The sequence below is a fragment of the Panthera uncia genome, chromosome F2, assembly GCF_023721935.1.
Source record: "Panthera uncia isolate 11264 chromosome F2, Puncia_PCG_1.0, whole genome shotgun sequence".
NCBI lineage: Eukaryota > Metazoa > Chordata > Mammalia > Carnivora > Felidae > Panthera > Panthera uncia.
In genome coordinates this window covers 44,603,917-44,629,425 of record NC_064812.1, presented here as the reverse complement: position 1 = coordinate 44,629,425, position 25,509 = coordinate 44,603,917, and the positions used below count along the sequence as shown (strand labels likewise).

General features: G+C 39.1%; 1 protein-coding gene across 1 annotated transcript in view; it reads left to right on the top strand.

Moving 5' to 3' along the window:
• Positions 1-25,509, top strand: part of LRRC69 (leucine rich repeat containing 69) — an 84,589-nt gene that overhangs the window by 8,048 nt on the left and 51,032 nt on the right. Inside the window, exons 4-7 of the mRNA XM_049632681.1 lie at positions 11,969-12,095; positions 15,979-16,051; positions 22,528-22,723; positions 25,431-25,502. Coding sequence (XP_049488638.1) covers positions 11,969-12,095; positions 15,979-16,051; positions 22,528-22,723; positions 25,431-25,502 — 468 coding nt within the window. The remainder of the gene's footprint in view (positions 1-11,968; positions 12,096-15,978; positions 16,052-22,527; positions 22,724-25,430; positions 25,503-25,509) is intronic.

Below are 25,509 nucleotides of genomic sequence, written 5' to 3'. Positions count from 1 at the left end.
TTAATTTTTTGAACTCTTGTGTATCTGAAAACATGTATTCTTCCTTCATGTTTGCTTAGTAGTTGTTTAGTCAAAAATTACAGACTGTAAAATACATTTCCTCAGGAAAAAAAAGCCTGGGTCTGATTATCATTACTTTGTCTTCTTGTGGCTCTCCCAGTACTTATCTCCTTATCCTTTTATTTATGACAGCCTCTAAAATTTTGACTTCTGTTAACTCACAATTTCCTTAAATAGGGAGCTGGCAAAACTCAGTCCTTAGAAATTAGGTTTCTTGTGGTCTCCTTTGTATTTCTTTTTTTTTTTTTTTTAAGTTTGTTTGTTTATTTATTTATTTATTTACTTCCTTACTGATCATGACCTGAGCTGAAATCAAGAGTTGGGTGCTTAACTGAACCGCCCAGGCGCCCCTATTGCAGTCAACCTTTAAAGCACTATACAAGTCAGATTCAGGCTAACGCCATTGTTTAGCTATTCATGAGTTAGCAGTTTTCTCAGATTGAGTCTCCACGGTTGTGGAATTTTGAAAAAAATCAATCTCTCCTTTATTTTTCTTAAGTTTATTTATTTATTTACTTGAGAGCAAGAGCACATGCACCTGTATGAGTGAGCGAGTGGGGGAGGGGCTGAGAGAGGGAGAGAGGACCTTAAGCAGGCTTCAAGCTGCCAGCACAGGAGCCCAATGTGGGCTCAAACCCATGAACCCTGAGACCATGACCCCAGCTGAAACCAAGAGTCAGACGCTCAACCAACTAAGCTACCCAGGCACCCTTCAATCTCCCCTTTATAATGGGAGTTCTAGAAGTAGCTCGAATAAAATGTGCTAGATACCTTCCAAAGATATAGATTGTTCATACGGTTCAGAAATACTGCATAGTTATTCCCACGATTTCTAACGGCAAGGACAGACGATAGTTTCTGAAAAGAAGAGAGGTAAGAGGGGCTGCTGGCCCTGGAGGAGCATTTGGGAGCCTTGGATATCTTAACTGGTGCAGCCACTTACCGGCTAAATAAAAGAAGCTTAATCCCCGTGGGTCTCAATTTCTGCCTTCATTTACTCAGTCCATGCAGAAGTATTGAGTACCATCTGTGTGTCAGGTGTTTGGAACTGATGATTCAGCAATAGGTGAAAACCCCTGCCTTCATGGAGCTTCCGTTCCAACGAGAAGGGCTGTAAGAAACAAACAAGCAAAACAAACAGGACGTGAGGCAATGATCAGTGCTAAGGAGAAGAACACAGCAGAGAAGGCAGGCAGGGCATGTCGTGGAATTCAAGCCCAAACGTTGAGGAATGATCTAAGCCACAAAGTGTCCTTGTGATCTTTATAACCTGGTGATATGTATGTCACAGTTCTAAGATCAGATTTTTTCTTCTAACCATTTTCTACAAAACCCCTGAATGTATTTTTCAAAAGTTAGTTTGAACTCTTTCTTGTATTGCTTCAGAGCCTACCTTTTATTAGTAATTATTGAAAGTATCTCCCTACCACTTTTTGAGGGGGTCTATACTGTGCTTGCTTTTTGGACTAGCCTTTTTATTTTATCATCGTAGGAAGTCCACTTTGCCCCAGTATTCTGATTTTTGGTCATATTTTCTACAAAATAAAAAACATGAAAATAGTCTTGATATTTTTTAAGTTCCTGAAACAAAAATAATACTTTTAAATTTCAGCACCCATAAAATGCTATCGAATAGAATAACAACATAAATCATTTCTTGAGAGCCAGGCACAACGCTAGGAATTCCGTTCCTCTTCAAGGAAGTTAGTATCCTCATATTGTTAAATAACATGTATGGTTTGGTAAGAGGTTAAGTCACTTGTTGAGGTCACTCAATCAGTGACTACATCTATAAAATGAGGTCTCTTTCAAGGTTGCTTTCAGCTGTCCAGGTTCATTATTTATATATTTAGTGTGAAATTTACCAGGGTGTGGTGTTCAATTTGTAGTTTCTGAAAACAAAAACTGGGTTGCCTAAAAATTGCAGGTTTGAATGCTACATGGATTGTCCCCACTTTCCATTTGTTTACGTATGCGTTTGTTTAACAAATATTTACCATTCATCTTCTTGTGTCTGTGCTGGTTCCAAGGATATAAATGTGAAAAACACATGGACCCTATCTCCTTGTTTGAGGATTAAGTTGAATGTTAACATATGTGAAGCTCAAGGCCTGGTACATAGGAACTTTTCAAATAAGTTATAGTTGCTATTATAATTAGTATTACCATTATAGTGTAACTGGCAACAAGGGTAAAGTGGGAGGAGTTTCTTTAGAAAATATAGATCGTATTTCTTCTTTCTTTGCTTATTTGACTAGTGAAACTGGAAAATTTTAATCACTTCTAATGACATGAAAAATACGAGTTGATGCCCTATAATTTATGATGAATGCATTTGGTCTGTGACTGATGAAGTGCTGGGATATCAACAATTTTCAAAGAAGCATTTTATAACTCTTGAGGGCGGTGACCTTGTCTTGTTCCTAGTGCCTGGCACCTAGTAAACCATACAATGTAGACTTGAGTGGAATGGGATGTAAGCCATTTTCAGAGTTCAGCTTAACCAAACACAGTGTTACCATAATTATGGCATCATCTAGGAACAAAGTTCCCTCATAGGTAAATCAGTCATAGTTTCAAAATCCCCAGAGAAACAAATAGCCATCATCTCTAATTGTGTGTAGCAGTGTTGACATGCATCATAAGGTCCAATGGCAGTACAGTAATACTCCTTTATGAGGCTCACGTGTGTGGCTGCCCAGAACAAAGATACAGTCTACCAGTTTCTTATTTGACCATAAACAATTGACAGTAAATAAGGCCAACCCTAAGCAGAGTTGGGTAGTTTGTAAATTTGTTATTGTGGTCCTGGTCTCTCCTTTTTCTATTTTCACTGTCCTCCTTGATGACCCCTAACACAATCAACTTCCTTTCTGCCTCCGACCCTTCCTCCCTCGCTTACTAGCTTGCTTCCTTCTATCTGTCCTTCCTTCCGATGTTCAGCAAATAGTTATGTGTGCCTGCAGTGGATGAGGCATCGTGCTGGATTTGGGCAACAAAGAAAGGAACAAAAACACTCATGTGTCCCAATTCTCAGGTCTGTTTATACAGACAGATGTAAAATTACTATTGTGAAAAGTCCCATGAGGGAGAATTATACTGTGCTAGGAGCATCTCTAGTTAGAAAATTAAGAGAAGGTGGTCCTGAGAAGTGCAACGGAGTTAAGACCTGGAGGATGGGTTATGCAGAGGGACACAGGAGGGATGGCACAAGCAAGGACTCGCCTCTCTCCCTCCTTGGGTGTTCTGGGTCTCACTCTCTAAGCTTAGTAGAACAGAGGGAGCTGATGTCATCTGTCCTGTTGGTCAGCAGTGCTATCCTTTCTTCTGTCCTTATCCACTGGAAATCTCTTCTTCTTCCCTCAATAGGTAAGGCCTCTGTTTTCTAAGCCTGGCTTTTCTATCAAACAGAGATTGATTATCCTGCTTTCCTGTATCTGTCCAGGTACAGAGGCACCTAGGAGTTCCTTCTCTCCAAGCTTCTTTACTCTTCCTTTGCATCTGCTTCTTTGCCCAAGCCTGTGTTAAGCCTCTTACACCCTTTCTGGAACTTCAGCATCCTCTGCTGGAAGCAGTCAGCCTCTAGAAGAGACTAAGCCTCTTCTCTCACTTGCTGGCTGGGTGATGTGAAACAACTCACATTATCTCTGTGCCCTGCCTGTCTCATCTCTAAAACACGCTTCATTATTCTTAGTGCCTAAGGTTGCTATTAACATTACCTTGTATAGAGTGCCTTCATACTGGTTACTTAGGAAGTTTTAGCTCCTACCCCAAAGGTACCTAAATATAAGGTATTAACATTACCTTGTATAGAATGCCTTACCCTACTGGTTACTTAGAAAATTTTAGCCCCTACCCTCAGATATCCAAACGCTCCATTCTTCCAAATACTTCAGGTTTTACATTTTTAATTGAATGTCAGTTTTGTGCTGTAATTCCCCTTTTCTGATAGTTTGAAACTCTTGTCTGTTTCCTCTGTATTCTTTCCTTAAGAAGCTTCTGACAGGATGCTAACAGGTAATTCTTTGTTAATGATTTTAGTATAAATGCTAATCAGAGAGCCCTTCTTATACTGAGTGAATAGGACTTGCCCATTCCATGACACTGGATTTAACCCTGGGCTCTAAGGGGACAGGGCTTAAAGGTTGTAGGGATCTCTAGAGATTAGATGCCATGCTGGACCTTAGAACTTTTGCCTCTCTTTCCAATGAAATTACAATTGTTTTGGGAAATCTGACATTGCATACTAAGAAGTTTCTGTGAAATTAAATAATAGTTTTGAAATCTGTAAACTTATTCAAATAAACAAATTCTTTCAGAAATAGCTGGACTTAGAAGAAGCATTTGGCAATTGTGTTAAACTGTGGTTTTAAAGATGCCACAGATTCCTTTAAAAAAAAAAAAAGCATTTATAAGAATTAGCAGAGTGAGCCATAATGCCACCCTCCCTGATAGGCCTTGGCCATATACATGCTAGTAAAAAATGTAAAAATTCTGTTAGTCTTCTCTCATTAATTTGGTTACATTATTTTTATTAAAGAGCTTACAGAACTTGACATTATATTATGCACTACTTAGGTATAGCAAATGGGAACATTCACTGTCCTTAAGGAATTTAAGGATTAATAATCACATACTAGATCAAGCATATACATATACATATACATGTTATAGGCAAGTGATCGAACAGCTTATTCCAAAGTGGTATCATCAAGCATGATTTAGTTCAAAAAGATGTCCAGATAAAATGGACATTTGAACTCAGTTTTTTTACACTTCTAAAAATGTTTTTATCCAAGTAGTCATAGATAGCATTTTAAACATCAAATAAACAGTTGAAAGACACAATAAATAGCACAAAGTTCTCCAGTGGTAATTAATAGCTACAAGCACAGTATAATTAAATGTTAGGAGAAGTTTCCTGGTGTAAGTTCTAGGCATACATATGATAGGTCTTGCATTGAAATGAGTATAGGGGCTAGTGAAAATGAGCAGATGGCTAGAATAAGGAAAGCAGGCAACCCCTTAGAAGAAAGTAAACCAAGATGGGAAGATTGGAGCGGATTGAGCTCAACAGATACTTGATTTTGAAATAAAAAAAAAAAAGATATAGAGCCATATGAGTATTCCACCCACAGTATGAACCATTAGCTTGCAGAAATGATCTAAGCAGGCAGCATTCAACTAATGTTTATTGAGAAGCTATTCTATTTCAGACACTGTTCTTTGGATGCTAGATGAACACAAAGAGACCCTGTCATTGCAAAATTTCCAACTTAATAGTAAAGGTATAACATATACATGAATCACTACAACATAGAGCAGAAGATAATAATTGGTCATAGAAAGCACGTAGTGCTTGGGGTGCCTTGGTGGCTCAGTCAAATTTCTGACTTTGGCTCAGGTCATGATCTCATGGCTCATGAGTTTGAGTCTCGTGTTGGGCTCTGTGCTGACAGCACGGAGCCTGGAGCCTGCCTTGAATTCTGTGTCTCTGTCTCTCTCTGCCCCTCCCCTGCTCACCCTCTGTCTCTCCCTCTCTGTCTCTCTCAAAAATAAATAAACATTAAAAAAAATTAAAAACAAGAAAGCAAGCAAGCAAGGACACAGTGCTATAAAACTACAAAAGGAAGGTGGCTTCCTGGAGAAGATGGTTTATGCCAAGGGGGACCAGTAAATACAGAAACCTATTACAATAATTGGAGAACTAAGGTATAGTGATAGTTTAATGGAAACAGAATCCTGAAACACATTATCACTAGAAACAATAAAAATTTTTTTCCCAACAAAATTGACAATTTAACAGAAAGTCATTATTCTGTGGCCAACATTTTTCTCTTCCCTGAAAACGTCATTGAAAAGGGATCATGACCTCAGCCAAAGTCGGCGCTTAACTGACTGAGCCACCCAGGCACCCCTGGGTGCCTGGTATTTTTGAAACCCTTTGTGAATTGAATACCATTTGGAACAGCCTTGTCAAGGTATCTCAAATACCTCACCTCAAACAACTTGTCAAGAAATCCCAGTTAGCTCGGCTCAAACATCACCTTCTCAGGGAAGTCTTCTCTTATGACCCAATCTGGCCTTGAGTACTTTCCAACCCATTATCCTGTTTTCTTTCCTTTATATGAAGCCCTTAACACTAACGGAAATTACTTGTTTACTTATTTGTTGCCTGTCTCGCTTCCCAACATATAAGCACTATGAGAGAGGGACCGTGGGTGTCCTTGTCACTCTAGCACTCAAAACACCACGCACATAATAGACACATAATAAATATGATTGAGTTAATAGAGCATTTAGGTTGGGTCTTGAGGTGTTTGTCACAGGTAATTCAGTCCTGTTATAGTGTCTCTGGAACTTCTGTATAATTTATGTAATCTAGGCTGAACTTCTGACATATCTGTTCTGATGACAGAGTGTAACCCCACAGTCTTTCAGATACCTTTATGAATTTAAAGGTCATAACCAAATCTTTTAGTTACCCTATTCTATCAAGAATAATTCCAGTTCCATTCACTCCATCTTAATGTTAACACTGGAATCCTTTAAATCTTGAGGTTTTCATGTCACAGTTTTGGTATGGAGCTCAGAATTTCACACGGTAGCCTTTTCTAGCCAAACGGCCATGTATTTAATGTGTCCTCCAAAGCAGGTGACTTTTCCTGGGTCATCTATCCATTTTATATCATCTTTGGAGCTGTTCAATCAGAAAACCAGCTGTGATTTTCACAGCTACCCTACCACATTTGCTCAGATTGCTCTTCAAAATTACATTTCCTCAAACCTCGTTACATCTCCTCCTCCAAGCAGATGGTTTTGTTTCATATTTCATTGAAAAAATAGATACTGTCAGTCAGGAACTCCCTCCTATTTTATCACCCAATCCATCCATGGCCCTGATCTGCATGTACCTTCTCCACCTTCCTTCATACAACCTTGGTGAAGAGTCCTTACTCTTATGCAGGGCCAGGACCCACATGTACTCTGGATCACATCCTTTTTCATTTTCTAAAGGATTTTTTTTTTAAAGTAGGCTCCACACCCAATGTGGGGCTTGAACTCACCATCCTGAGATCAAGAATCGTATGTTCTACGAACTGAGCCCGCCAGGTGCCCTTCACTTTCTAAAGATTTTGATCCTGCAATGATCCCTCTCCTTATATCATTAGTTTCTCATTCTCTGCAGAATTATTTCCATCAGCATATCAATAAGCTATACTATCTTTTATTTTTGAAGAAACAAACCCTACAGCTCCCTGATAAGTTTTTAAGATCCCTTTATAGCAAAAGTTCTTAAAAGAATTGTCTGTTACCCATTATCTTCACTTTTTCACATTTTCTCCATAGCCCACTTCAATCAGCATTTCTTCCCCAACACTTCACCCCTATTGCGAAGGCCACTAATGATTTTCATGTTGCTAAATCCTGTGGTTATTTCTATGCTTTTATTTTACTTAACTTTCCCTTGGGATCTGACCTGTATCTTCTTTTTAAAAACAGCTTTCTTTTCCTTTTCTTTCCCCTTGGCTTCTGTGACACCACGTATGTTGGAGAACCTAAGTCACAGATTTTTGTCATTTATTGAGGCTGTGCTCTCAGAATAAACCTGTAAAAGTGTGAGGAAGCAGAACAGGGCAGGGAAAGAATTAAGGTTATGATGTGATTTCAGGAGAAATTTAGCCTCAGCCTTATCCCATCAGAGTTCTGGAACATGCCTTGCACCACAGAGGCAAAGGGGCTGGCTGTTACATCCCTGCATCCATTATGGGATATAGGCCACCATAGGAGGATGGAGTAGAGGCATAACCTTCCAGGCATTTCCAGGTAAAGTGTCTCCTAGTAACCAAAGGAAATTCTTCACAGAAGGATGCAGGAGAAAGTCCTCCATAGGAAAAATCCAGGTCCTGAAGACTGAACACTGTCTCAATAAAGCAGATCTGCTCTACCAGACGCTGTAGGTGTCGCACCATCCCTGTCTACCTCACTGGCCATTCCTTCTCCTCCTCTGCTAGTCTCAATCCTCTCCTCACACCCTCATCCTCACTGATCTCTTACCATCCCACATGATACCTTTTACCTGGTAAAAGCTCAGATTTCACCCTCTGGTCTTGACTACTGCAGAGAATTCTAGACTTGCATTTATAACTGTCTGTCTACTTTTCTCCAGAAAGAAATGCAGCCCTGTCAACCCTTTGTTTTTAGGTCAGTGAAACCCATTTCATTTCATCTGATAATAAATTTGCCTTGTTTTAAGTCGCTAAGTTTGTGGTAATTTGTTATAGTCCAATAGAAAAGTAATATAAGCATAGACTCTGGATTAAGTCTTTCCACTAGAATGGCTACATGAATATATTTGAACTTCACCTTTACAAAAGAATAAAGCCTTCAAGATGGTATATGATGGTCATTCTCAGTGGAAGGCAGGTATAAAAGCAAAACCTTTTCCATGAATTCTCAGGACATGGAATTTCATTGTAAATATACTATGCTTTATATTACTTTAAATCGTTAACATACATCCGTATCAAATACCAGATGATATTGAAATATAAACCATAATTTGCCTAAAAATTCTTATTTTTCTTGTCTTATGTTAAAGTCATTAATTTGTCAAGACTCCCATGATTCTGGGGCACCTGTCTGGCTCAGTCGGTAGAGCATGTGACTCTTGATCTCAGTATTGTCAGTTCAAGCCCCACCTTGGGTGTAGAACTTACTTTAAAAAAAAAAAGAGGGGCGCCTGGGTGGCTCAGTCGGTTGAGTGTCCGACTTCGGCTCAGGTTATGATCTCACGGTTCGTGAGTTTGAGCCCCGCGTCGGGCTCTGTGCTCATGGCTCAGAGCCTGGAGCCTGCTTCGGATTCTGTGTCTCCCTCTCTCTCTGCCCCTCCCCCACTTGTGCGCTCTCAAAAATAAATAAATGTAAAAAAAAAATTAAAAAAAAAGACTAAAGACTCCTGTGATTCCTTTTTTATACCTTTTAATATTAAAACTCTGAAGGCTAGTATTGAAACCAGGAGTTGGTATTGAAATATGAATGGTAAATTCTGTTTGGGAGTGAAAGAAAAGACTCTTTTTATATCTTGGGAATTACAATTAGATCTCAAATAAAAAAAATTATAATTTTTTAGGGACCAATCCTGTATCAGTGATATATTGGATTAGAAGATCAAGGAGTATCTTTCTTTCTTATGTGCGGTTCTTCCTACATCTCACCAATCAGTCATTATATGATAGGAGGATCTCAGATCCTGGGTCATATTTCTAATTTCAAGAAATTAGCCCCTTGCCGAGTTTTTTCTTTTTTAATTCAAGTATAATGAACAGACAATGCTATATTAGTTTCAGGTGTACAATATACTGATTTAAGTTCTATATATTTCTCAGTGCTTATCAAGATAAGTCTACAAGATAAGAGGGGGGTGAAACAGATAAAGGGGATTAAGAGTACACTTATCTTGATAAATCCTTTGCCAACTTTTTAAAGGTTTTGATTCTGTGGGTCGCAATATTAGGATACTCTTTGAGATGCTCAAGTGAATTATGAATGAGTCATTATTTGTGTTTTTAAATGCCTTTGGAATGGTTTGCATTACAATTTTAATAAAGTTCAGTGGTTTAATTAAAAATTAAATTGTGCTTTAATTAACATAAGATGTTTGAACATGAAGATTAAATAAACTTTAGTTATAAAGCTCATTTTATGTGTATGTGAAATAATTGTTTAAGATTATGCTGACATTTTCTTAGGTTACATGAATCTCAACAAAGGTCCTTTTTAAAATATATATAAAAATAATTTTAATGTTGAAATTGTAAGGTATCACATATGTGTAAGGCATTGTCAGACATAAATTTTGAATAGAAAGAATTTTTTATAGAACAATAACCAAGAATAATGATGCTATTTTTCATAGCAGTCAATTTAAATTTTTTTTTTTTTTCAACGTTTTTTATTTATTTTTGGGACAGAGAGAGACAGAGCATGAACGGGGGAGGGGCAGAGAGAGAGGGAGACACAGAATCGGAAGCAGGCTCCAGGCTCCGAGCCATCAGCCCAGAGCCTGACGCGGGGCTCGAACTCACAGACCGCGAGATCGTGACCTGGCTGAAGTCGGACGCCCAACCGACTGCGCCACCCAGGCGCCCCTCATAGCAGTCAATTTAGTTGGCCTTTCCTTGTTTTGAATTACTATATTATTTTCAGAACATTCTTCCTAACATTTCTCATTTCTATTCCAATATTTTTACTCTGACATGCACTTTTCTTGTGTCTTATCATTTCAATTTTTCATGCAACATACCCAAAAGACTGTTTTTTAAATTTAACTTTTTTCTTCCAAGTATTTATTTCAATTCCAGCTAGTTAACATACAGTGTAATATTAGTTACATGTTTAGAATTTAGTGATTCGTCACTTAGATACCACATCCAGTGCTCATCACAAGCACCCTCTTCAATACTCATCACTCATTTAACCCATCCCCCTGCTCACCTTCCCTCCAGCAAATGTTAATTTGTTCTCTATAGCTAAAAGTCTGCTTTATGGTTTGCCGCTCTCTTTTTTCCCCACTATGTTCATCTGTTTTGTTTCCTAAATTCCACATATGAATGAAATCCTACAGTATTTGTCTTTTTCTGACTTATTTTGCTTAGCATAATATTCTCTGGCTCCATCCACATTGTTGAAAATGGCATGATTTCATTCTTTTTGATGGCTGAGTGATATTCCATTCCATATATATATATATATATACCACATCTTCTTTATCCATTCATCAGTTGATGGACATTTGGGCTCTTTCCATAATTGGCTATTACTGATAGTGCTGCTATAAACATTGGGGTGCATCCCTTTGAATCAATATTTTTGCATACTATGGATAAATACTTAGTAGTGCAATTGCTGGGTCTTAGTGTAGTACTATATTTAACTTTTTGAGGAACCTCCATACTGTTTTCCAGAGTGGCTGCACCAGTTTGCATTCCCACCAGCAGTGCAGATTCCCCTCTCCCTGCATCCTTGCCAACATCTGTTGTTTCCTGTGTTGCTAATTTTAGCCATTCTGACAGGTATGAGATGGTATCTCATTGCAGTTTTGATTCATATTTCCCTGATGATGACTGATGTTGAGCACCTTTTCATGTATCTATTAGCCATCTGGATGTCTTCTTTGAAAAAAATGTCTTCTGCCCATTTTTTAACTGGATATTTGTTTGTTAGGTGTGGAGTTTTATTAATTATTTATATATTTTGGATACTAACCCTTTATCAGATATGTCATTTACAAATATCTTCTCCCATTCTGAAGGCTGTCTTTTAGTTTTGTTGATTGTTTACTCTGCTGTGCAGAAGCTTTTTATTTTGATGAAGTCCCAATAGTTTATTTTTACTTTTATTTTCCTTGCCTCTGGAGACATGTCTATTAAGGAGTTGCTCTGGCCGAGGTCAAAGAGATTGCTGCCTGTGTACTCCTCTAGGATTTTGATTGTTTCCTGTCTCACATGTAGGTCTTTCATCCACTTTGAATTTATTTTTGTGTATGGTGTAAGAATGTGGTCTAGTTTTTTTCTTTTGCATGTTGTTGTCCAGTTTTCCCAGCACCATTTGTTGAAGAGACTGTCTTCTTTCCATTGGATATTCTTTCCTGCTTTGTTAATTATTAGTTGACCTTATGGTTGTGGGTCCATTTCTGGGTTTTCTATTCTGTTCTATTGATCTATGTGTCTGTTTTTGTGCCAGTACCATACCGTCTTGATCACTACAGCTTTGCAATATACGTTAAAGTCAGGAACTGTGATGCCTCTATCTTTGCTTTTCTTTTTCAAGGTTGCTCTGACTATTCAGGGTCTTTTCTTTGAAGGTGAATAATACATGAATTCATTAAACTTATGTATGTTTACAGTTGACAGTACTAAATCTGGGAAATAATCTTTTAGAAGAAATTCCAGAAGAGATGAAATACCTTACATCCCTGAAGAAGCTTCATTTATTTGGAAATAAGATTTGTAAATTTGCATCTGGAGCATGTGGTAAGTTAGTCATAGAAGAGCAATATTATAAGGCCAAACTTAATATCCTTATATTGAACAAATGCAAAAGTAAAAAATTTTACCTTTTAATAATTTTTTGTTGGAGTTATTTACACATTGCTCTTGAAATTAAGGAATTCTTGGGACTTTTTTTTCAACTATTGTACTAGGTGGATCTAAGAAAAGAAGTTAGTATTAGATTAATGAATATCCCGTGTTCAGAATCAGTGTATATTTTGACTCTTGAATCTGGGCACCCTTTCTCTGTACCTAAGAGGAGACTAGTTGAAAATCAAATCAAGAAAAGTTCTCCTTGGGCGCCTGGGTGGCTCAGTCGGTTAAGCATCTGACTTCAGCTCAGGTCACGATCTCACGGTCCGTGAGTTCGAGCCCTGCGTCAGGCTCTGGGCTATCAGCCCAGAGCCTCGACTCTCTTTTTTTTTCCCCCCCCCCCCCCCCCCCCCCCCCCCCCCCGTTCATGCTCTGTCTCTCTCTGTCTCAAAAATAAAGAAACGTTAAAAAAAAAATTAAAAAAAAAAGTTCTCCTTATTTTTTACACTTTTTATTTTGTCTCAATTTTAAGCTACAATCTTTGATCAAGATGTTAAGACTGAAATCAATTTGAGGAGGACTTTAAAGAAAAAATATGAGATCCAATAATTGGCATTTTTTTTTTTTTTTGGTGTTTCCTTTCAAACTATAACTTCTCCATTCAATAGGAGACTCTTCCAATTGAATACAGGTAGAGTGGGCTTAAAGACAAAACATATGACAAAGAGATCTAGGTGATTTTTATAGCTTCATATACTCGTGTACAACACTTTTGTCATTGTAAGGCTTTGACCCTACTAATAAAACTAAAGCTATGTTATGAAATTTATAAGGTTCTGTGGACTTTTGAGATATGGGTGCTATATATAATCCCTGTCATCATTAAGCAGCATTTACTAAGGATATGATTGGGGGGGGCGAAATTAGGGGTATATTTGGCAAACAGCACTAATAGACTCTGGTACCATCTTTTTACTTTAAGATCTTAAATCATGTATCTTGGAGAAATATTTTTTTTCAAAATAAGAACAGTAACAAACACTTATTAATGTTCATGCACATTATATATGCAAAGCCATTGATTCAGGGTTCAATTACAATCTACTTAGGAAGAAAACAGTTTACATGCGAAAAAATTAAGGGCATGAAAACAAGCAGAGAATTTTATGAACTATTTTACAAACTCTACTTTGGGGACAAACATGGGCAAAACCTGATACATATAAATAATATTACGCAACCTAATTGATGCTAATTTAAGGCTTTCTTAAAGAAAAATTTTGTTTTGTGTGCCCATAAATTTGAGGTTTATAAAATATATGTAATCTCTGTATAGTAGTCTCTGGATTTCTTGGCTTTGGGCTGTTGAACTTTGGAAATCCCATGTGAGTGGCAGAAATTATGTTCTATGGCATGTTCTTATTAACCAAGGGCAGAAGCAGTTTTGTGTCAGGTAGTTGAGCATTATCTGGCATGTATTACATGACTCTGTCCCCCCTCACCAGACCAGGGGGCTGGGCCAGAGCTAGATTTGTGTCCCATGGTGGGCCAGTATTTGTCTCTTTCTTGGGAATTACGATAGAATCCAAAACAGTTTAATCGGTCTGAGCTAATCATATGAACTAAGGCAGAGGTTGCAAACTGGTGGCCTGTGGGCTGAAACTGGTTCACCAATAAGTTGGTTCTATTTTGACTGCCTTTTAAAAAATGTGAATTAGGGTACCAAAACTTGCAAATCAAAAGAGTTCACAAAAAGAAAAAAATCTGGTTCTCTGGATCTTTTTCATCCGCTTGTTTTAAGAAAGAAAGACAAGGCAATACTGGAAGCATATTCCTACATGATAGCAATGGCCAGGGGCTGGCTGAATGGCAGCTGGCCTGTTAGATAAGGCCAGTGCTCACCAGTTCAGCACACTCCTGCCAGTTACACTCTGGCCAGGGCCACTACTACCGTTTCAGTTAACTTCTCAGCTCCTGCAGGCATTTCAGTTCAAGAACTGTCTACCCTGTCTGTGAACATACAAACGCAGGAGCTGTAGGATGGCTATCGATATAGGGAAAATTAGAGAAAATCTGTTCAAAAGAAAAGCCTGGGGAATGGGGCAAAGAAAGGAGTAGCGAGAGACAATATGAATGTGAAGCTGAGAGAAGCTGTAATGAGAAATAAAACTCTACGTTCTGCAGAGACTCCCGGAGAGTATATCCCCCCAGACTTTGAGCAGCTCCTGGGAAAGACAGCATTAGCCTACAGCGTGGTATGGTGTCTTTGGACATCACAACCTTGTTCGATGGTTCAGAAGAAGCATGAGAAGCCCAAGAAACCCTGGCATGATCATTTCTGTGATTACCAAGAGCAACCAAAGGCCTATGTATATACATACACAACCAAACATATCTATATGAGCCTATAATTACATAGCACTACATATAGGTTATGTATATATACACATATATTTATATTAATATGATATACCCCTCATCCCCCATCCCGAGGGCTGAGGGCCCAGTGTATTGGGAGGCAGGAACAGCCATGGCCTGGTTCTCAGAGAAGTTCAAAGCCAAGCCCAAAAGGGAGAAGCTTACCGCGGAGACGTACCTGGAGCCACCGTGCACCACATCTGGAGTCACAGATGTGGAGTTCAAGGGCCTGGTGGTGCTGCCTGGGAAGATGGGCCTCAATGAGAGGCTGGCAAGCTGCATACCTGGAAATTTTCCCACTGGGCGGCCTGCAGGACAGCGCCATCTGAGAATTCTGCGCCGGGGAGGTGCGCCTGATACGCTGCGTGGACACGCAGTGCTGTCGGTTCAACGAGCCGGCAAGGAGGACAAGTGCGAAGGCCCCCAGTCCGTCCATCTGGCCTTGAGCTCAGTGCAGAGAGGCTGGTGGCCGAGGAGGACGCAGCCCCCAGGAAATGCGACAGAGAATGCGTCAGCCTCTTCCGGCCCGGGGCGAAGAATATCCGGGAGTACTCCCGCCACGTGCTAGCGCACGTCGACTCCTCCCCGCTTCAAGGACACGCTGGCCCTAGAGCTCCGTGGGCACTTGTGCACACGGTACGTCCACTTCTGGTCCTCCTCACTGGGCAGGTTCACGGGCGCAGCCCCAAAGAGAGCGCCACCCTGGGCCGCCCCCCGGCGGTCACGTGCAGCGGCGGGGCTGCGGGGGGGTGGGGGCGCAGAACCGGCCCGACGGGCGTGCGCATGTGCGGAGAGACTGAGGTACGTGTGCCCGCATGAATGCGCACACGTGCCAGCACAGTCGCCGGAGGTCTGGGAGGCCGCTCTGCGCACTGCCCGTGCGACTCGGGCACTCCAGCCCGGCCGCTGCAGGGGGAAGGGGTGGGGGGTGGCTCCCGTGGCGGGGGGAGGGGGTGGCACCCCCCCCCCCCATTTGACTGCTCTCCCCAAGTCTTGCTGATGGACGGGTGAGTGTGGCCTGTAAGGAGGAACCTTTGGAATGATTCATTCACTCAACAAGCATTTATAGGACAACCCTTGTGAGTTGAAACTAAAGCATAACCTTTATTTCTCCAAAGGATACAGGGGTGCTGTTTCTAAGGGGCATGCGCACCCCAATGTTTGTAGCGGTGCTATCAATAATAGCCAAAGTACGGGAAGAGCCCAGTTGCCCAGCAACAGATGAATGGATGAAGAAGATGTGATAAATTCCCCCCTTTTTAGCTGAAGCTAGTTTAAGAGGGTATCTGTCACCAGGAACCCCAAGAGCCTTAGCCAAGGCAAGAAACCAGAAGGAAAACAACGGTATATTGAAAAGTGGCTGCAAGTTATTTTGTAAGAGATGGCTAACGTGATTAAAATGATTTTCTGACAGATGGCTTACAGAATTTGATTCTGCTTAATCTGAACAACAATGAGCTGGCATGGATTCCTCAAGAAATCAGCAGGTAATTTTGTTTATAGTGAGACTTGGTTAAACAGCCCTTCCCCAGCCCCACCGTGGTCATCTGTTGTGCCTCAGTGGCCTCAAGTCCTTGTGGGGTTTTAATTTTAAGCAGGTGATTAAAATTTTAAGCTAATTTTAAGCAGGTGATTCTTTGAACACTTGAGGGAAATGAGAAATAGCATAACTTGGTGGTCTTGGTGTAAGGGTGAGGGTTCGAAACATTAAAGTTCTAAAGTTGATTGTAATATTGATTTCCTAACTCTGGGGTTCTTGGAGTCTGCCCTGATATGGGACTGGGGACTTGAAATTTTACTTCATATAAATATTGGAAAACATTTTCAGCTTGATAGAAAAGGTAATAGAAAAGCAAGGTGTTGAAAATCAAGATAATCATTTATATTAAAAAACCCCACATTTTATTATCATTAACAGCAACAAAATGCTGCACATCTTATCCTGCACATCTGCACAGATGGGCTGCCGTTACAGTGGCTTTCTGGAGCCAGCTGAGGGCCTTGTCCTTCTGCAGGCAAAATGCTCTCTTGGGCTTTTCCTCCGACAGATGGAGAAAAAAACCCTGCTTGAGTTTACTTGACTTTGGAGATTCTCTTTATTGCCTGTTGAATAGAAACAGATGTGTTACAACATAAGAGCATCCAGATTTTTGAAGGATACAAAACTATGAACAGTCTTTAACAAAGGGATTTTTGCAGCCCCTAAAGTCTATTCCAATTCACTTGTCTATACCTCTAGCCAATATATTATGCTTCCCAGAGAGATTTTCACAGAGAAAGTAATGTTTCTAGTCAGAGTAACTAGAAAAAAGTTTTAAGTGTTCTACTTTCTGAAGACAAGGAACATAATGATGAAAATGCCAATAGCTGTCCATTTGCTCCTTCATTTATTCAGCTTCTCAATGGATTTGTGTATCAATGATACAACAAAAAAAGGGAAGATCTGGTGGACTAGGTCATATCTTTGTGCAACTAGCCTTATGACTTTGGGCGAGTAATTTAACTGCACCTTAGCTTTCTTACCTCTAAAGGAAAAATTTTGAGCAGATGAACTTCAGAACCTTTGCAGCTATAATGTATTATGATTTCACAATTCAGCTTAGCTCTGTTTGGAGTACTAAGTGTCATATTCAAAGAACTATATAAATCTATAGCGATATGTTAGAAACTGCAATGAAATGAAAGCTTTTACTGAAGAAAGTGGGGTTACAAAATATATAGGTCGATGCTATTTTATAGATAATTCTGGATTGTCTGTATTCTGGCTGTGTCCTTTATGTAAGCTGATTGGTCATCTCCTCAAGCAGTATTTCCATTTTCTGACCTTGGGAAAGTTTCTTCGCCTTCTCATGCCTTAGTGTCTGCAACTGAAACAGGAGAACAATAATAGTGCCTGTTCATAAGGTAGTCTTGACAGTTAAATATTCTAATTAACCAAAAATATTTAGAGTTGAGCCTGGGACGTAGTAAATTGCTCCGTGGATGCCAACTTTTATTATTATTGGTTGTTATTTTTATTTTCCCTTCTGTTCCTCCCATTCATTCCTTTTTAGACGGAAGATTGACTTAGTGGTGAATTTGGGAAAAGCATTGAGCATACATGGCTCAGCATCCTCTTTTTACTCTGCCATCAAGTAAGCAGCTGCCTTAGGAGGAAAGGCTGTGACTGGATGGGTGTGGTTAATTCAGTGGAGGGCTGGTAGGAAGTCTGAGAATGTTCATGGAAGCTCTATGCTGATGTGTGATTACCTTCGTTCTGAATCTCGTGTCTCATTTCTCAATTTGTTTAGAACCTGGGAGGGGGAACGTTCTGTTTGTTGGCTTACTTAAACTACAGAGTAATGGTTTATGGATTTGGAGTGGAACCTGGACAGGTTAGAGTTTTGCCCCCAAACAACTCTATATGGGCAGAGTGGCACAACCACAGAAGGAAAACGAGAACGTGGGGCATCCTGGAAACAGAATGTCTCTGAAAGAAAGAGGGAGAAAGGAAGAGACGAAACCAGTAGGCTCAGTTCTTCCTCCAAACTCGCCAGTCAGTGAAATTATTCTTTGGCCCACTGGAGAGGAAGAGGGCAGGGAGAAGCTGCAAGTGTACCTCCTGTGGTTTTCTCTTGGAAGAGTAGGGAAGGTCTCCCTGCTCCTGGAAATGGCAACATGGCCATTCCTTGTTTTCTCTTCTGCTCTTTTTCAACCAATGAGTGATGACTAATTTACAGTAGCCTCTGAGCCCAGCTTAGTGCCTTGAAATAATGACAAAATGAAAAGCCAACTGCCATAATATTAATTCAGAGTAGAATCAATTAAAATAGTGATTATAACAATGATTAATGAAGAAAATTCCTTGTCCCTTTCTCCACAGGACCTACTCCACACATTTTCACTCTTTTAACACTAGGTCGTCCATTTTTGACTCTATATCCTCTCTGCAAATGACTTTGAACCTTATTTTACTGAGAAATTCGCACTCCCTTCATTCCTTTCTTTTCAGCCTCTTTACCTTGCCTTAAGTAGACCTTAAGACAAAGTCTACTTCTTGCCTTTTCTCCTCCCTCATGGTCTCTCCATAACCAGAGTTCTCTAAACTGCCATCTATTGCTTTTGTTTCCTACTTAACCCCTTGAAATTCTGTTTTTTCCCTCTTCGTTCTACTGAATATTATTTTCAAAGTTCATTAATGTCCTTTGGGCAATCAAGTCTAATGGCCTTTTCTCTCTGCTGAATACCACGTTACACAAAAATAGTGAGTGTTCCATTCAATGAGTTTGGACAAATGTATACACACCAGTAAGGTATCAGACATTTCCTTCAACCTACAAATTTCCTCTTACACGTCCAGTAAATTCTTACCTCTCATAAGCAACTACTATTCTGATTTCTACCTCTACAGATTAGTTTTACTTGTTCTGGAACTAAAGAAATGGAATCATACAGTATATATTCTTTTGTGCCTGTCTTTTGCTAAGCATATGTTTTTTTTGAGATTCACCTTATTGTTGCATTTGTCAGCAGTTTGTTGTTTTTTGTTTATCCCCAGTAGCATTTCATTGCATGAATTATGCCACAAATTATTTTCTCCTGTTTATAGACATTTGGGTTATTTCCCATTTGGGGCTATAATGAATTAAGCTATTATAAATATTCTTGTGCAAGTCTTTTTGTGGACATATGTTTAATTTACTTTTCATTTCAATTCCTAGGAGTAGAGTTGTAAAGTTGTAGAGTAGGAGTGTAGGTGTATATGTTAATTTATAAAGAACTGCCAGTTGTTTTGCAAAGTGGTTGTACCATTTTACATCCCCAGCAGTTTTAAAAATGTTAACCATTGTAGTGGGTATGAAGTCACATCTTAGGGTATTTTTAGTTTGCATTTCCCTAATGTCTAATGACAGTTGAGCACCTTTTCATGTTCTCATTGCCCATTTATGTATCTTCTTTAGTGAAGTGCTTGTATCAAATGTTTTTTCCATGTAAAAAATTATGTTTTTTTCTTTCTTAGAATCGACTTGTAAGAGTCCTTTAGGGGCGCCTGGGTGGCTCAGTGGGTTAAGTGTCCGGCTCAGGTAATGATCTCACTGTTAGTGAGTTGGAGGCCTGCCTAGGGCTGTGCACTGACAGTGCAGAACCTGCTTGGGATTGGCTGTCTCACCCTCTGTCTCTCTCCTCTCTCTGTCCCTCCCCTGTGCACATGCATGCACTCTTTCTCTCAAAATAAATAAACAAACATTTAAAAACAGAGTTCTTTATGTATTCTGGATACACGTATTTTCATAAGTGTATGTATTGCAGATATTTCTTCTATTATGTGGCTTGCCTTTTAATTTTCTTAACAGTACTTAGAGAAGAACTGAAATTTTTAACTTTGATAAAGGCCAATTTATAAATATTTTTATTTTCAGATTAGTGCTTTCTGTGGCCTTTTAAGGAAATATTTGCCTACCCCAAAGTTATCAAGATATTATCCTATACTTTCTTCTACAAGTTTATAGTTTTAGTTTTTATATTTAGGTCTATGATTCATGTCAAATTAATGTTTGTGCATAGCGTGGGGTAATAGTCCAAGTTTCTTTTTTTCCCACATTATCCTATATTTTCTTCTACAAGCTTTATAGTTTTAGTTTTTATATTTAGGTCTATGATTCATCTCAAATTAATGTCTGGTGTGCTGTGGGGCAATAGTCAAAGTTGATTTTTTCCCCATATGTTTATCCAGTTGTTCTAGCACCATTTGTTGAAAGATTGCCTTTTGAGGGGAGTAGGGCACTGGAGAAGCCCACAAGCAGGGGAGGGGTACAGGGAGAGGATGGGAGAGAATCTTAAGCAGGCTCTACACCCAGCATGGAGCTGGTCTTGGGGCTGGATGTCACAAGCCTGAGATCATGTTATAAACTGAGAGAAATCTCAGTTATAAACTGAAAGAAACATTACTAAGAGTCAGTTACAGCTGACATATAGTATGAAATAAAATAAGAGAACCAGGCGACAGACACACAGAGTCATTTTTTTCTTAAAACTTTTTTATTTTTTTGGTTATTTATTTATTTTGAGAAAGAGAGAGAGCATGAGTGGGGGAGGTGCAGAGAGAGAGGGGGGGGAGAGAGAATCCCAAGTAGGATCCACACTGTCAGTGCAGAGCCCAATGTGGGGCTCAATCTCACAACCCTGGGATTATGACCTGAGCCGAAATCAAGAGTTGGGTGCTTAACTGACTGAGCCACCTAGGCTCCCCTTGACTTTGTCTTTTTTATAATAGTTTTGGCCACACTAGTTACTTTGAATATCCATATAAATTTTAAAATTGATTTTTCAATTTTTACACAAAGAGACTGTTAAGATTTTTATTTGGGCTGAGTTGAACTGTAGATCAATTTGGGGAGAATTGGCATCTTAGCAATATTGTTTCCTTTTATATATGAATAAGACATATCTATACTTTTATTTAGAGCTCTCTTAAATTTTCTGTCATGATTTACAGTTAGTTGTTGGTGTAGAAGTCTCTCATATCCTTTGTTAAATGTATTCCTAACTATAGGTGTTTTTATGTTACTGTAAATGGAGTTTTCAGACCTATTATTTTCCAATTGTTTGTGGCTACAGTATAGAAATCCAATAGATTTTTCAATAGTGACTTTGTAGTCTATGACCCTGCTTTTGGTTCTAGTAGGTTTGTTTGTATTTCCTCTCTTGAACATTAAAAAAAAAAAAATTAATGTTTATTTATATTTGAGAAAGATAGTGCACAAGCAGGGGAGGGGCAGAGAGAGAGACGGAGACAGAATATGAAGCAGGCTCCAAGCTCTGAGCTGTCAGCACAGAGCCTGATGCGGGGCTCGAACCCACAAACCGGGAGATCTGACCTGAGCCAAAGTTGGATGCTTAACTGTCTGAGCCACCCAGGCGCCCCATATTTTCCTTATTTGTAAATTAAGGGTAATAATTCCAACCTTAGGGTTGTACTGATGATTAAATTTAATGCATAGGTGCATAGTTGGTGCTCAACATTACTAATGTCTTTCTCCTTTATTCAAAATATTAGTATTTTCTCAGCTTATTGTGCCCACCATTGCCCCGATTTTACAAGTTCTGTTATTCAAAGCCAAATTCAAAATGTTTGTTCTTCCAAAATGCTTGTGATAGACATCATGCTCCATATCTGCAATTAGAAACTCAAATTTCCTTAATCTCTTTCCCCAGGTCTGATGGCATTTCCTATCTTCATATTATGGCTCCATCTGATATCTCCTTCTAGACCCTGACATATATAAGGGCAGAATGTGTGGCTGATTCATCTTTGCATCTTTCATAGCAGCTAAGAGTGCTTATATCTGTTTGGTGCAAGACATTTAATCTGTACCTATATCTCTATCTCTGCCTCTATCCATTTACATCTACGTATGTATGTATATGTATATTTGTGCATATGTATGTCTTCCTTTGTCCTCTGGCTTCCTCTTCAATATAGCCAATGTATACATACAAAGAGTGAAAATAGAGTTTCTTCTTTTTTAAATCTACATTTTGATTTTATAAAATACTTTTAACATAAGGGATGCCTGGGTGGCTCTGTGAGTTAAGTGTCAGACTTCAGCTCAGGTCATGATGTCACCGTTCATGAGTTTGAGCCCTGCATCAGTCTCTCTGCTGTCAGTGCAGAGCCTGCTTCAGATCCTGTGTCCCTTCCCCCCACCCCTACCCCCCCCCCGTTTCTCCCCTGCTTGTGCTCTCTCAAAAATAAACATAAAAAAATACTTTTAACATAAGTTATCCAATTAAAAATAGCTTTAAAAGTTAAATTATAGAAAAGATTTTTTATGCTCAAAGTATTTGTAATAGTTGAGAACCTGTGACTAAAGTAAGGCTCAGGTGAGCTACAAAAGAATGAATTGACACATGACTTCTGATAAGTGGTATGCTCAATGGACTTTCTTATTTTCATGAATATCATTCATATCCTTTTTTTTAGATTAAAAAACCTTAAATATTTGAGTATAAATCATAACCAGCTAGCCAGCATTCCTAAAGAACTTTGTTTTCTTAAGAATCTTTTTGAACTTCACCTTAACTACAATCAGCTCATTTGCATACCTGAAGAGATTAAGTTCTTGAAGGAGCTCCAGAAGCTTCTTCTGGTCAGGAACAATATTGAAGTTCTGCCAAAGGTAAGCAAAACGTGGAACCAAATTTTCATGGGTAAGAACTCATTGCCACATGATGGGGAGTGGCTATGGAATAGATTTGGACATCTCAATACAAGCCATCATTTGCTTTCCCTCCAGTTAGACATAGTTAGTTCCCAAAGACCTATGACATAGGAGGGTAATAACTTGGATTATTCTACATAGTAGGGGTGCCAAATTTAATAAATAGGGACGCAGGATGCTCACTTAAATTTGAATTTCAGATAAAGAATGAATAATTTTTTAGTATAAATATGTTCCAAATATTGCATGGGACGTACTTATACTAAACAAAATTGTTCTCTGAAATTTCTATTTAAGTGAACCTTTTGTGATTTATCGGGCAACCCTGTGTATGGCATAGTATGTAAGTACACTTTAGGTTTGGAATATGTGCTGTCTTCCATTTTTCCTACACAGCTACTCTTCATCCTCTTCCAAACTGTTCTGTGCCTGGGAGACTGACCTCATGGGCATCAGTAAGCTTCTTTGTCCTCTGACTTCCTCTTGGATGTGGCCAATGATAGCCACTAGTAGGATGTGAAAGGGAGGAGGAGAGTGTGTACCAGATGGTATTCCCCTGGTACCCTCCCTGATAGGATGTTGTAAGTTGCCTGCACACTTTTCTGGAAGACCGTAGTTAGTAACTATAAGGTGATACTCATATGGACCATTACTACCTCCCTTGGCTCTTCAGGCCTGTGGCAGTAAAGAACTCCCTGCTGTTTGGGGGAACTTTGTCAGAACCTTGCCAAACTTTTATACATGGTGGTTTTATTAAACTCTCCTCAAATTTCCCATTTTGAGAGTACTGTTTCTTGCTGGGAACCTGTCAATGGGTTTACTTTCCTTCCTTATGCAAATTAAAATTAATTTGATAGGAGGGAATGCATGTCATACAGTAAATTGAGGAATACAAAAGGTAGATCCATTCCTACTGTTTCATTTTTCTCTCAAGAGGATAATATTCCCTTTAAAACTTCTGTGCACACTGTAACGTGATAAATATAGCAAGGTGTATGGGGCACCTGGGTGGCTTAGTCGGTTAAGTGTCCAACTTCAGCTCAGGTCATGGTCTCACAGTTTGTGAGTTCGAGCCCTGCATTGGGCTCTGTGTTGATATCGTGGAGCCTGGAGCCTGCTTCGGATTCCATGTCTCCCTCTCTCGCTGCCCCTCCCCTGCCCATACTGTGTCTCTCTCTCTCTCTCTCAAATGTAAACATTAAAAAATTTTTAAAAAATATAGCAAGGTGTAGGCTTTAAATAGGTATATTTCAAAAATGTCATTCTTGGGGTGCCTGGGTGGCTCAGTTGGTTAAGTGTGCAACTCTTGGTTTCAGCTTCGGTCATGATCTTGTGGTTTCATGAGTTCAAGCCCCTCGTCGGGTTCTGTGCTGAGAGCACAGGGCCTGCTTGAGATTCTCTCCCCCTCTCTCTGTCCTTCCTCGACTCATGCTGTCTATCTCAAAATGAATAAATAAACTTTAAAAAATTAAATTTTTTCTTAAGTTCCTTAAAAATCCTAATTTCTGTAATTAAGAATATTTCCTGAAATTACAAAGTAAATCTGTTAGAAGTGTAACTCCTTTATTTGAGGGAAAAATAATAACAGTAGTAACAGGATCATGGTCATGAAGTATTATATTATTAGTGTTCATAACTCTGGTATGTTGCTCTTCTTATTTACCCACTCTAAAATAAGGAACAGAGAGGTTAGACGACTTAAACACACTTTACAAAGGTCAGAGAAAGGGCTCAAATCCATGTCTGTCTGACTTAAAAGTCTGGACTTCCCATCAATACTCCTACTACAATTATTTTTTTAATCCCGAGGAGTTTGGACTCTAAAAATTTAAATCCTAGTAAGTCCTGTCCTAAGTTATTATGTAAAGACTGCCTATGATTATTTATGTTTTTGTACATTTAATCTGATTCAGTCTATCATTGTGCTTTTTGGTCTGCATTATACGTAAGGTATTCTAGAAAATACTAGTTTGTTTTGGTAGTGAGCAAATTATGAATCATTTTCTGGTACATTATAAATTATGTGTGTGTCTGCATATGTGTGTGAATGTATATGCCTATTCAGTCACATTGGACATGTAGATAGAGACACTAATAAGTTTAATTTTTTTTGTATAAGGAAAGGATTGAGTGAGCACAGAGCTAAGCCAAAGGTAGATGTGAAATAAATGCCTTTGGAATTGTTGATAGACCTTTTGCATCTGTTTTTCTGTTTCTCTAAGGTTCTATTTTAGTTTTAGTATGTTTACTGAGTTCTCTCACTATAAGGCCTTTCAGTAAGCACTTACTGATCAGTAACTTATTTAATCCATTCAATAACCATATCAAAGTAAGGGCTTCCATTACCATTTTCATTTTACAAATGGAGAAAATGAAGTACAAAGAGATTGAGAAATTTGTCTGTAGTTACATAGTGTTGGAGATCTGAGCCTACAAATAGTCTAACTCTTGGCCACCATGTTATGTTGCCCTGGAGTGGTCAGAGGTAATGGAGACCTTAGAGAATCTGGGACCCCAGGACATAGTAACTCCTCAGGGAGGATGTACTGAAGAACCGATCAGGTAATTAGGAAAGATGGTCAGTCCTATCAAGTTTGAACTTAGAAGAAATATTTATGATTCTACATATTAGATTTTTAAAAATCTCTCTTGTTTTCTGACACAGGGAATTTGTCGTCTTAAAAACCTAAGAATCCTAGACATAGCTGGAAATATTATTCAGACATTTCCATCAGGAGTAAGTA